General features: G+C 29.2%; 1 protein-coding gene across 6 annotated transcripts; it reads left to right on the top strand.

Annotated features, from left to right (window-relative positions):
- Window positions 1-4,920: 4,920 nt before the first annotated feature.
- Window positions 4,921-11,120, top strand: LOC114934893 (uncharacterized). 6 transcript variants are annotated; one of them, XM_085487157.1, is made up of 4 exons: window positions 5,008-5,252; window positions 7,917-7,980; window positions 8,813-8,923; window positions 9,876-11,120. In XM_085487157.1, the coding sequence occupies exon 4, from the start codon at window positions 10,003-10,005 to the stop codon at window positions 10,993-10,995; it is 993 nt and encodes a 330-aa protein (XP_085343283.1). In that variant the 5' UTR covers window positions 5,008-5,252; window positions 7,917-7,980; window positions 8,813-8,923; window positions 9,876-10,002; the 3' UTR covers window positions 10,996-11,120. The 6 variants fall into 6 exon arrangements, with proteins under 6 accessions (XP_029163440.1, XP_085343283.1, XP_085343284.1 ...); XM_085487158.1 differs by lacking the exon at window positions 8,813-8,923; XM_029307606.2 differs by lacking the exons at window positions 7,917-7,980; window positions 8,813-8,923 and adding an exon at window positions 5,637-5,899.
- Window positions 11,121-11,966: the final 846 nt, after the last annotated feature.

Genomic DNA, 11,966 nt, shown 5'->3' with positions numbered 1-11,966 from the left:
CAACTTATATATACGTAACATTTATTAAAACAGTTTTTAAAAATATACTTACATAATAATACAATTGTAATAGCAAGATTAACAAATTGTATGAATCAAAACTTTTTAGATTAAACTGTAATATTTATAAAATTTATTATTAAATATAAAAAATTTTTAATTTTTTAATTAAAAATAGAAAGTATTGAATTTGAAATGACTTTAAATCTTGCAAAAAATACATTAGCTAGTTTTTAATAAAATTACTTTTACAAGTACGCAAATAAATAAATAATGATTAAAAAACATTCAACAATTTAGAAATTAATTCGATAAATAAATATCTCCTAATAATTAATGAAAATTAACGTAGACAATTTTTTTATAATAGAATATATATTTTTATTGATAACGTTTATAAATAAAAGTATAATTATATAATACAATATGTTAATATAAAATTACTACAAGTGTATTTTCAATATATATATAAATTTTTTTGCGACCTTTATTACATAACTCCTAGAATGACAAAGAAAGATAACATACCGAATTTACAAAAGGAAGACTTTTCTCGCTCCATTTTCGTTCTCAATACAAAAACTTCCCAAATTATACATATATATATATTTTTTTTTCCGAGTAACGCGAGGACATATATCTTATAATTAGACAAATTAGGTCGATAAAATAATATATAGATACAAATATTTGTATAGTAATGCTAATTGTAATGATGACAAACATGAACGCTTATATCGCTCTCTGATAATTGGTCCTTTAATCTCGTATTTAAATCGATAGGTGATAACTCTCCTTGTGAGGTATTTTCTTTAGGTTTAGATTTCCTGTTTAATTTGAGGTAAGTTAATAGGTCTGAAGCGGCTGCCGGTAGATCTGGAGTGTGGCCTTCCGCAGGCTCAATTTAATTCTGTTAGACGCGGGTGTTAAAGCTGATTGTGAGTTGGTAGAGTTAGGAAAAATGCTAGTCTTCCAGAAGCTGCGCAATATGTATTGAGGGAACGAAACCGTCTCGATTGTTTTGATACGAGGTTTATTGGTAATCTGTTCGCGTGTTAACCAACGCAGGCACGCGGCTACGTGCTTTGCACGGGTCTTTACGCCGGCTCGATAGTTTTGTTTATTTCGCCGTTCGTTTTTAGCTTTCCGGTTGCTCATCTGCAATGAAGTTAGAATACGTCTAGATCAAAGTATTTAATTGGTTTTATGTAGTAAAGGGAGATAAATGGATAGTTCTCGAGAGGTGAAGAAAGTTCGATGGTGGGAAATGAGGCAAAATCATCAAGGGCAGAACTGTACTGCTCGATGATTATTAAAGAATAGAGAAAGAAGGCGCAAAATCATCAAGAGCAGCACTATACTGCTCGATAATTAATAAAGAATAGATATAGCAGGCGCGAAATAATCAAGAGCAGAACGCAGTGCTCAATGATTATTAAAGCATTGACGAGACAAAAAAAGGATGCTCGACAATAGAGAAAGAAGGCGCAAAATCATCAAGGGCAGAAGACAAATTTTGCACTGCTCGATTATTATAAAGAACAGGGAGAGAAGACTGAAAATCATCAAGGGCAGAAGACAAATTTTGCACTGCTCGATGATTATAAAGAGTAGGAAAAAAGACTGAAAATCATCAAGGGCAGAAAACAAATTTTGCACTGCTCGATGATTATAAAGAATAGGGAGAGAGGCTGAAAATCATCAAAGGCAGAAGACAAATTTTACACTGCTCAATGATTATAAAGAATAGGGAGAGAGGCTGAAAATCATCAAAGGCAGAAGACAAATTTTACACTGCTTGATGATTATAAAGAGTAGGGAGAGAGGCTGAAAATTATCAAAGGCAGAAGACAAATTTTACACTGCTCGATGATTATAAAGAGTAGGGAGAGAGGCTGAAAATCATCAAGGGCAGAAGACAAATTTTGCACTGCTTGATGATTATAAAGAATAGGGAGAAAGGCTGAAAATCATCAAGGGCAGAAGACAAATTTTGCACTGCTCGATGATTATAAAGAATAAGGAAAGAGGGCACAGGAGAATAATAGTAGGATGATAATTATTGATCTAGCGCGACTTCTGAACATTCAGGATTCAGATTCTCACGCAAATAATATATTAGAGAGATCTTTGTTAGTGTGAAAGGTACTTACCTTACGTTGGATGAACTTTTATATACCGTCGCTCTGCAGCACGTTTACCTGCCGTCACCCCCTTAAAAGACCTCAGTCGGGATGCGCGTAGTGAAATCAAAAGTACACAGATTCTAATGGTTTAAAGTTCTTTATTATAACTCTCTTTACTTTACAAACTATGCGCGATCAAAAATTAATAAAGAAAGTCAACGTCGTCGGCGGCGAACGAGTGACAAGGTTTCGCACAGAATTTAGAGTGACACAGTGAGATGCAATATCTAGTGTGCCGTAATATGCTGTGTAATTATGCCGCTCAGATGCTGGGACCGCAGGGTTTATATACCCATCGAAATTGGAAAAAGTCTTTGTACTTTGCGCTCTTTGGTGGGGGTTCCTTTATACCATAAACTGTATCTCGAGATCATCGGTGCAAGTGATATGTGTGGAAAAAAGGAGGAGGGCCAATGGAATGTTTAGGAAAATAAGAGTTCCTGATAGAGGCAAAATTTATGACATATGAGCTTCGGCGCGTAGGGTATCGAGGCGATGCGGTATGGAGGAAGGGTACATGACGATTCGACCACGATACGGATTCCAAGAAGCGTCGAACAGTAGCGAGGGTTTTCGGCCGACAAAGAGCTAAGAATTATGTCGCCTTAAAACTAACGGATATAATTTCAATCAACATGATTATTTTAAAGAGCGTATTTCAGAGAGTTCGCGCATAGATGTGCTTATTTTTTACAAACGTGGAATCATACAATTCATATAATTTATTTTATATTACTTAAAATTGAGGAATAAATTATAAGGTAGAAAATTGTCGCTAATGTATAAGAGGGAGTGCTGAGAATTTCTAAATTATACGATTACAATTCCACGATGTAGCGGCGAGAGTTCGGGTTATATATTTCGATTACATGATACAATATATGCCCTTTCTCTTGTATAGTTATATTTACGTAAACCTTACTGTAATTTATTTATTATAGATTAGATCTTAAAATCTTAAATTCTTGAAATGTCATTTTTGATGAGATTATTCAATAATCTAGAAGGTAAGGTTTCGTGAATATAATTGACAAGTTAACGCCCGATAAAATGGCGTTTCTCAGATTAGGCATAGCTAGAGATTTATGGAATCTTCATAATAATTTTATCAAGGTAGAAGCCCCTTTTTTAAAAGGTGATTGAAGCATCTTATCAATCATTTAAGTATTTGAAATATTATAATTATATTATATTATTATGTTATGATTCCACAAGTTCTATTGTTTCTTAATTTTGAACACATTAGTGTCGCATCTATATGCGGTTCAGTTAGTCGTATGGTTGGAAGTATGCGCTCAGGGGGTCGATTATGTATCTCAAAACCTAGTGAAAATGACAAAAGTGAGCATTCACTTGATTGGCTAATTTTCACTATAGTGAAAACACGAAATATTTCACGTGAGATTATTCGACAAGAATTATTGTGTCGAATAATGTCAAAATGTGTCGTATATCCTACTGCATTATATGTTATGTAGAGTAGAGCGCGATTAAAATACGTATTAAAAGAGAGGACATTACATTATACACCAGAATTTGCTGGTATGTAAATAATTATAGTGCATAATTGAGATAAGAAAAGGTATTTTTTAATTCTATTCTTTACAGCTCTAATTGTAAATGCATGTTGTGTTTTACATAACATTGCTTATAAATGGAGAATTCCATTAAATGAAATATATTTGGAGGAAGAAGGAGAAGTGCCGATACCATTTAATGATATAAATATAATGCAAGCAGAAGAAGTACGAATTAAGAAATATTGTGTGATGGTATTTTGAATAGGATATATATATATATATATATATATATATATTTATATATATATTTATCACATAAAATTAGTACATTTCATAATCTTATAATAAATTAATAATTAAGATTATCACAGTACATTTCTTAACTTTATAATAAAAGATTTTTAAACACTACTTTTTTATTAATGTATTGTTTTATATCGATCAATTCTCATAACACGCCGCAACAATTTTATTCAAGCATGTTCAAAAATGTATCCGCCCCCGACCGAAATCCGAATGTTTATTCATAAAATTTAACATAATTTCTTTTTGTTTCTCTGCAACATTCATTCTTATTCACACCGTTCAAACTGCAGAGGTTATAAAGATAAAGGTATCACTGAAACATATATGCATGCATATACGCTTTACGAAATGTTCACTATGGTTTGTGCTCCCGTGAATCTAGGGATATCGTATTTTCATCTTGCTCATAGCCAATCGCGTGTATTTCTTCACGTGAAATGAATGTGCAAAAAGTGAGAAAAATCGACACAAATAGACAATCGATCCCCAGATGAGGTCTAGTGACGCTGTCCGATTGGCTGAGCCACTTAGTTAGAACTAGGAAGACCCTAGATGTTAGTACGGTTAGTAAAATCGTCCCAATAATTATGAATAATGAATAATAATAGTAATATTGAGAAATACAATTGCATTTCTTAAGTAATTATTCAGAAAGAATTGTAGCGCACAAAAATACGGTTTCGAAAAAATGACGGGATGTTACACGGGATGTTACAATGGAACAGCTGTGATTGGCCAGTTTTACAATTATGGATGTTATTAAACCCGATTAAGGGTGCCGTGTAAACGTACTCATGGAATCGCACCCTTATTGTGGAGTGAAAATAGCGGCGTTTTGTGTTACTGATTGCGGTGCTTTGTATATCTAGTGACTTTAGTGTAAGCACTCCAGTATAGTATATAGTTCATTGCATGAATATAGGAATTCCTACATCCATGGTTTATTGTTAATACGCCGGTACGCAAGCGACGTTTACAGCGCTTAAGGTATAATTATTTGCTAAAGTGTGAGAAACGCTTTAAAAGTCTTGTGTGTATGTGTGCGTACACATGTGAGAATAATGTTTATATTTTAAAGGAGTACGCGTTGAATGTAATGTGCGACAAGAAAAAAGTGATAAATTAATAATGAATATGAGGAAAAAAGTGGCATAAAATTATTAATGGCATGATAATTACATAAAAGTATAGCAAAATAATATGAGCAAAGTTAGGTTAGGTTGCATACATATTTATACAGGTTAGTATAAATAATCTTAAATATATTTTACTTGTTTAACATATTGACATTAATTATATAATAATTAATAATTAAAAATTAAAATAAGTATATAGTTTTGTATATATAAAATATATATTTTTGCATAAAGAAGATGCATAATAAATTATGTTTTTTAAATACAAAACTGCTTATGGTAAAATTACTATTATTTTAAAATAATATTTACTGATTAAAAGACTGTACTAATAAAAAATTGCAGTTATTATAATATATGTAGTTAATATATTAGTTTTTCCGTAAAATCTCTTAGAATTACCTGTACTTCTATTGGCATCATTATATCCTACATTAAATGAATTATATACATTTGTATTATTTTAAACTTTTGTGAATATGTTTTAGATAAATCTACTTTTGTATCATAGAACATTTTATTCCGAATTGATATTTGAATGAATATAATATTATATTACAAGATATTATTTTGATTTGCAAAGGATGAATTAAATGTGCTGATAACGGTGTCTTATAAGACATTTATTTTCATAAAAATAAGATCATTTTTATAAAAATTAGTCATTGCCAGTGATTCTTACATGAAGCTCCCAGATTTCAGTGATGCAACAGCAATTAATGATCTGATGATGACATTGTTGGATCCCACAGTAAGTATTATTCTTTTTTTTTCTCTTACAGAATTATTTCAAGTTCAAGTTATTTTTAATTTTAACTTCTTTCTTCTCTTATAAGTTTAGATGATCATATTTTAATTGTTTATCAAGTATAATCCTTAATATATTGGCAGCATATATTTAAATAGTTATGTCATATTTACAAAGATCAGAAGAAACTTGAGAAAGCGTAATTAAAAGATGAATAGAAAAAGTTTGAAAAAGGAACATTCAATAAAAAATATATTTATTATATTAAATTGATATTAAGAATAACATTTTTCTTATACATATCATATATTGAGAGAATTACATATTAATATCTTAATATCTTTTAATATCTTAATCTATCAATTAAATTCTCTTTAATTTTTTATATGTGAGAACAAAGATCCACTTTGTAAATAAAAATAAACTAACTCAATAATAATGAAACAATAAATAGTAGAAATTTGTTATACACATAAAAAATTAAAGAGAATTATGAATTTAGGTTATCGATTAAGACGTTAATATATTCTGTCAATATATTATACATATAAGAAAAATGTTCTTAATGCTTGTTAATTTAATATAATAAATACATTTATGAAATTAATTTTTTTAATTATGTTTTCTTAAGTATCTTCCACTCATTCAAATATGACATAACTATTTAAATATGTTCTGCCACTCAAAGATATGATTAAAATTTAGGCATTATTAGATTTAGAAGAGAGAAAAGAAGTTGAATCTTAGATGTAACTTAAGCAAAAGTATGTAATAAATAAATATAATAATATGAGAAAAGAAAGAACACTTATGGTAGAATTCAACGATGCCAAGGATCCACTGCTGTTACATTACTGAAAGTTGTGAGCTTCATATAAGTATCGCTACTAACTTTCATAAAAGTATGTCTTGTAAGACAATATTACCAACATATTTAGTCCATTATTTCACAATTCAAAATATAATATCCTGTAATACAAAAGCAGATTTATCTAAAACTTATATTCACACAAGTTTGAAATAATATAAATATAATTCATTTAATGTGAGATTTAACTATGATCAAAGATCACTGCTGCTACATCAATGAAAGCTGCAAGTTTTATTTAAGAATCACTTGTAGCAATTAATTTTCTTAAAGGTACAGATAATGTTTACAAGAGACTTTATAGTAAAGCTAGTAATATATTATTAATTACAATTTTTTGTAATTAATAAATTATTAGATTTTTTATGTTTTTGTATTTATAAAAAAATAATTATATTCTCTCTATATATACTATTCTGCAAATAGTATATATTTAAAATTATATTAAATTTTATCGTTAATTATTACTATCAGTCTCAATTAATATAATTATATTAATAAAATAAAACCTTTAACATTACTTATACTAATGTAACTTATATACAGGGTGAATTTTTTAACTTGAGACTGCAAAATATCTGGAAAACTAAGCATTGTATGAAAAAATGTTCCAAATAAACTTTCTATCCCGCAAAAATTAGCCCCTTTTCATCCCTCTGGGGGGTGGGACTGGGGGTAACTTTGAAATCTTAAATAGGAACCCCTACTTTTTATTGCAGATAAAAATGGTTTAGACAAAATTTACGTATTTTTGAACGTAGAATTCGAATCTGCAATAAAAAGTAAGGGTTTCCATTTAAGATTTCAAAGTGACCCCCAGTTCCATCCCCCAGGGGAGAGGGCTAATTTTTGCGAGATAGAATTGCACCTTCGAAACTATTGAAAGTTTATTTGGAACATTTTTTCGTACAATGCTTAGTTTTGCAGTCTCAAGTTAAAAAACTCACCCTATATATATAACTTTGTCCAATATCATTATTCTGCTATCCTTTTATATAATTATTATGCCAGTTATAATTTTATATCATTTTTCTTTCTTTATGTTGCACTATTCCACGAGATTCTTATAATCACTTTATATCGCTTTTCTTCTTGTCACATTATACTTTGTGGGTATTCCTATTTAATACAAATATTATTTCACGTTTACAGAAAAAATAAATATAAATAAATTTTATCTAAAAGTGCAATGATATTTAAGAAAAACCTCGCAAAGGTAAAAAAAAGTATGCCAAGTACATAAATAGTATATTAGCTAACAAGTACGGGGGATCGTAAATCGGCCGAGAGTGCGGAAGTTTGGCGCACGAAGCGAAACCGAGTGTGACAATCCGCACGATCAGCCGATTTATGACCCGCACATGTTGGCACCGATATTTTGTGTGACCGGTGCGTGGAAAGGGAGCCCTTTCTAAAATCCCATCATGTGCGTAAAGGGCAACTTTTCGCGCGCCGGTTGCACAAAAATATCTTAATTTATACATAATGAAGTGTTTAAAAAAGATATTTATGCCTAAAAAACTGTCTAACTTTTATAAAAATCTTTTCTTATAAAATAATTGTAATTGTGATATAAGAAAATTTAAAAAGTAAAACATAATTTTTCTTTGAACATATTGTTGAAAAAAGTTAGATTTTATATATAATATAAATTTAAAGTGTAAGACAGGCAATAAGAGCCAAATCGCGGATGACAGTGCGTTATCCCAACGAAACTAAAATTTTTTCCGTTAGAATTAATTACCTGTGCACAAGGCACCAAATTTTACTTGGTCACGGCCAAGATTTAAAATTGGAATAATCTCTACAAGAGATTTAATTCCATACATCCCCTCTTCCCTCCTAAGGAAATAAATGCGAGAGAAAAATAGTTAGATTTTACTTTTTTAATTTTATATAGAACAATTATTTTATAAGGAAAAATTTTTATAAAAATTAGGCAGTTTTTTAGGCATAAATATATTTTTAAATATTCCATTGTGTACAAATTAAGATATTTTTTTATGTATTTGGCGTATTTTTTTTATCTTTGAGAAGTTTTTTAACAGGATAGAATTTTGTCGAATAGAGAAGGTAAAAAATGAAGTGAGAAACGCGAAAGAAGAAACCAATCACCATCTACAAATAAAATACAAATTGAAAAGAATCCTATACAAAAAGTAAATTATGCCCAAATTATTTATATTGGATATAATTTTCATAGTTTCAAAATAGTAATATTTTTTAGACTTTTCGACACTTATTATTGAAATAAAAAAGAAAATGAAATATAAGTTCAATCAGATTCGAATCAAAGATTCGATCCTGCATTAAGGAAAAACTAGATAGAATAACCACGTGAAATGATAATGTTCAAGTAATATTTTGTAATTTGATTGAATTCAATTTTGATTTAAAAAATTTGTTAAATTATACTATAACTACTAGAAGGCTAATTGAAAAAGAAACTAAGTAGATTTCAGAAAATATTGAATTATCAGAAAAAAAATTAAACAAGTAAACCAAAGACATTTCTGCTTTCATCTGATAATTGTTTTGATATGTATATCATTGTTTTTTTGTATGTATGGAATACGTAAATTTCTTTATATTTATATGGAATTCAATGATAATTTATTTTATTGTACGAAAAAGAATAATAATGGATTTGTTTTATATTTTATTTGCTGGATTAGTTTTATTTAACAAATATAAAATTATAAGTAATTTATATTTGTTGTAACATAAGACTATTATATCTTAGTTTATTTTACAAAATGTGCTTTTGAACATAATCGTCTTTACAAAATAAATAAAACTCATTTATATTAAATGATTTTTATATGTAATACATAAATATTATTTTTTAAAATTTCATAATTGCATATGCAATACTTAACAAATAATAAACAGTGAATTAAATCTCTCGAAAATATATGAAATTTTGTCTCATAATCTTATATAACATAATCAACATAATCAACATAATCTTATAGCCTCGGTTTTTAATAGATTTTATATTTAATAAAAATTGATGAACCATCGTGCGTAGGTTACACAAATGTTATGAAAATTTTATAATATATAATAAAGATCGCAATAATATAAATATGATTATTTTTTATTTTTTAGATTAAAATTAGATTATGCATGTTTGGACAACGGACTATAATTACTCTGGAAGATGTTACAAGATATATGCTAGAAAGTGCAGTAATAAAATAAATCCGATCCAAACTGAGAATTCAATTCATCTTCGATGAAGATTCAAAAGTCATATTTTTTGCATAATATGGATAACAATCAATTAATTGAATTGTCGCCGTCTCGCATAAATACATTTTGCAAAATGCTTTCGTCGAAAAAATCAAGCGATAAACAGAAAGACGAAAACACGAAGGACGTAGGTCCCGGTCTTTCTACACAGACAAACACGAATTGTAGGAAAAAGAGAAGAGGCATCCAGAGGAAATACACTGCCAAGGTGGATGAATCTAATGCTGATCTAAAAGAAAGTGACAAGCAGCCCAGAATCGTTTGGGTTGGCTCGATCAATGATATGGAGTGGATTTGCAAGTTCTGCAATAAAGTGTTTTCCTCGCCGAATAACTATGTTGATCATGTGTGCAAAGTTGAGAAACGGTACATATGTCTTCTCTGTTTTGCTGAATTCACTAGGAACAGCAGTCTGAATCGTCATCTGAAGCAAACCCATAATGGCGAAAAGAAACATGTTTGCTACTTATGCGACAAAAGCTTTTCTGAGAGGATCTATCTGGAAAATCATTTGCGTAAACACATCGGTGAACGCCCATATTTGTGTGATATATGCAAGAAGTCATTCCATTCTAAACTAGGTTTGAAATATCACATCAAGACTCACATAGGCGATTTCAAGTATGAGTGCGATTTTTGTCCCAAGAGATTTCTAGATAAAACTAATATGCTGGCACACTTGACGACGCACACGGGCGAGAAGAATTATAAGTGCGACATATGTGGCAAGCGTTTCGGCACGATGCCAGCCTTAATCCATCACAAAGTTGTGCACTCGGAGGAAAAAATATATACGTGTCAATGCGGCAAGAGTTATAAACATAAATATTCTCTCAAACGGCACGAAGGCTTAGGAATGTGCGGATATTCTCAAAAATTAAATGAAGTCGAACCTGATTCGAATTACATTCCGGATAATTCGAATATACTCCTGATATCTAAAATTCATAATTATTCTATTAATAATTTTAAATAGTTGTTTAACCTAACTTATGACAAATATACATATTTTTATTATAAAATAATATTGTTGGACATGTACTGGCAATATACATTATTGAAAATTGACATTTTTTATAATAAAAATATATTTTCATTTAATCATAATATTAATTTATTTACATTAACACTGAGTTTTTTCTTTACTTTGTAGTTACATTGTATTTATAAAATAAATTACGCTAATCTAAAACATGCGATATTTCAGAGCGAAGTTACGTATTTAAATTTATTTACTTGTAGATTAATAAAATAATAATAATAGTTATTATATATATGAAACAAAAAATCCAATAAAATATTTAGAAATATATCTGCAAAAAATATAATATACGAACATATTAAATAACTAAAGATAATTCTCAAAGCTAAATTAACTTTCTTTATTTTGTTAATTTGCACTGTTATTTTCTTTCTCAGTGCCTTTCTCAATTGTCGCATCACAATGAATTCAGTTTTGAAGAATAAAAAATAATAAATCGTAGATTAATTTATATTGAAAGCACACGAGTCTGAAATATCTCTTACAATACTATCATCATTTCCAATTAAGTATTTGCAATTTATTTAAACGATATGTTAATGACAGAGTAATGTTTGCCTTCAAATTAAAAATAAATTAATATAACATTTCAATATATATTTAAATAAAATTGGAATTGACAAAATTCGGTATATATTTTAAAAATTACAGTCGAAGAAATAATCTCTTATATTATGCGGATGATAAATCAAGAATTGTTTATGTTTCAAATATTGCATCATCACGGTTTGTACATACATTTCAGGTAAAGGTGCCTTTTCACGAGCCGCTGAAACCGATTGTTTGAGCGACAAAATGATCACGTAACAACTTTTGTCGCTGAATTAAACAGCGATCATTTTTGTACATGAAAAGGATAGGCAGCGCGACAGAATTGAAAGTTAAGCGTTTAAGCAGTAAATGCT

The sequence above is a fragment of the Nylanderia fulva genome, unplaced genomic scaffold, assembly GCF_048542155.1.
Source record: "Nylanderia fulva isolate GAGA-0341 unplaced genomic scaffold, ASM4854215v1 Scaffold50, whole genome shotgun sequence".
In the NCBI taxonomy this organism is placed as follows: Eukaryota; Metazoa; Arthropoda; class Insecta; order Hymenoptera; family Formicidae; genus Nylanderia; species Nylanderia fulva.
The sequence above is the reverse complement of the archived record's forward strand: the minus strand, read 5'-3'. Positions and strand labels throughout refer to the sequence as shown.

Excerpts from the sequence above, each read along its gene's own strand:
- LOC114934893 (XM_029307607.2), top strand. The coding sequence starts at position 10,003 with ATGAAGATTCAAAAGTCATATTTTTTGCATAATATGGATAACAATCAA.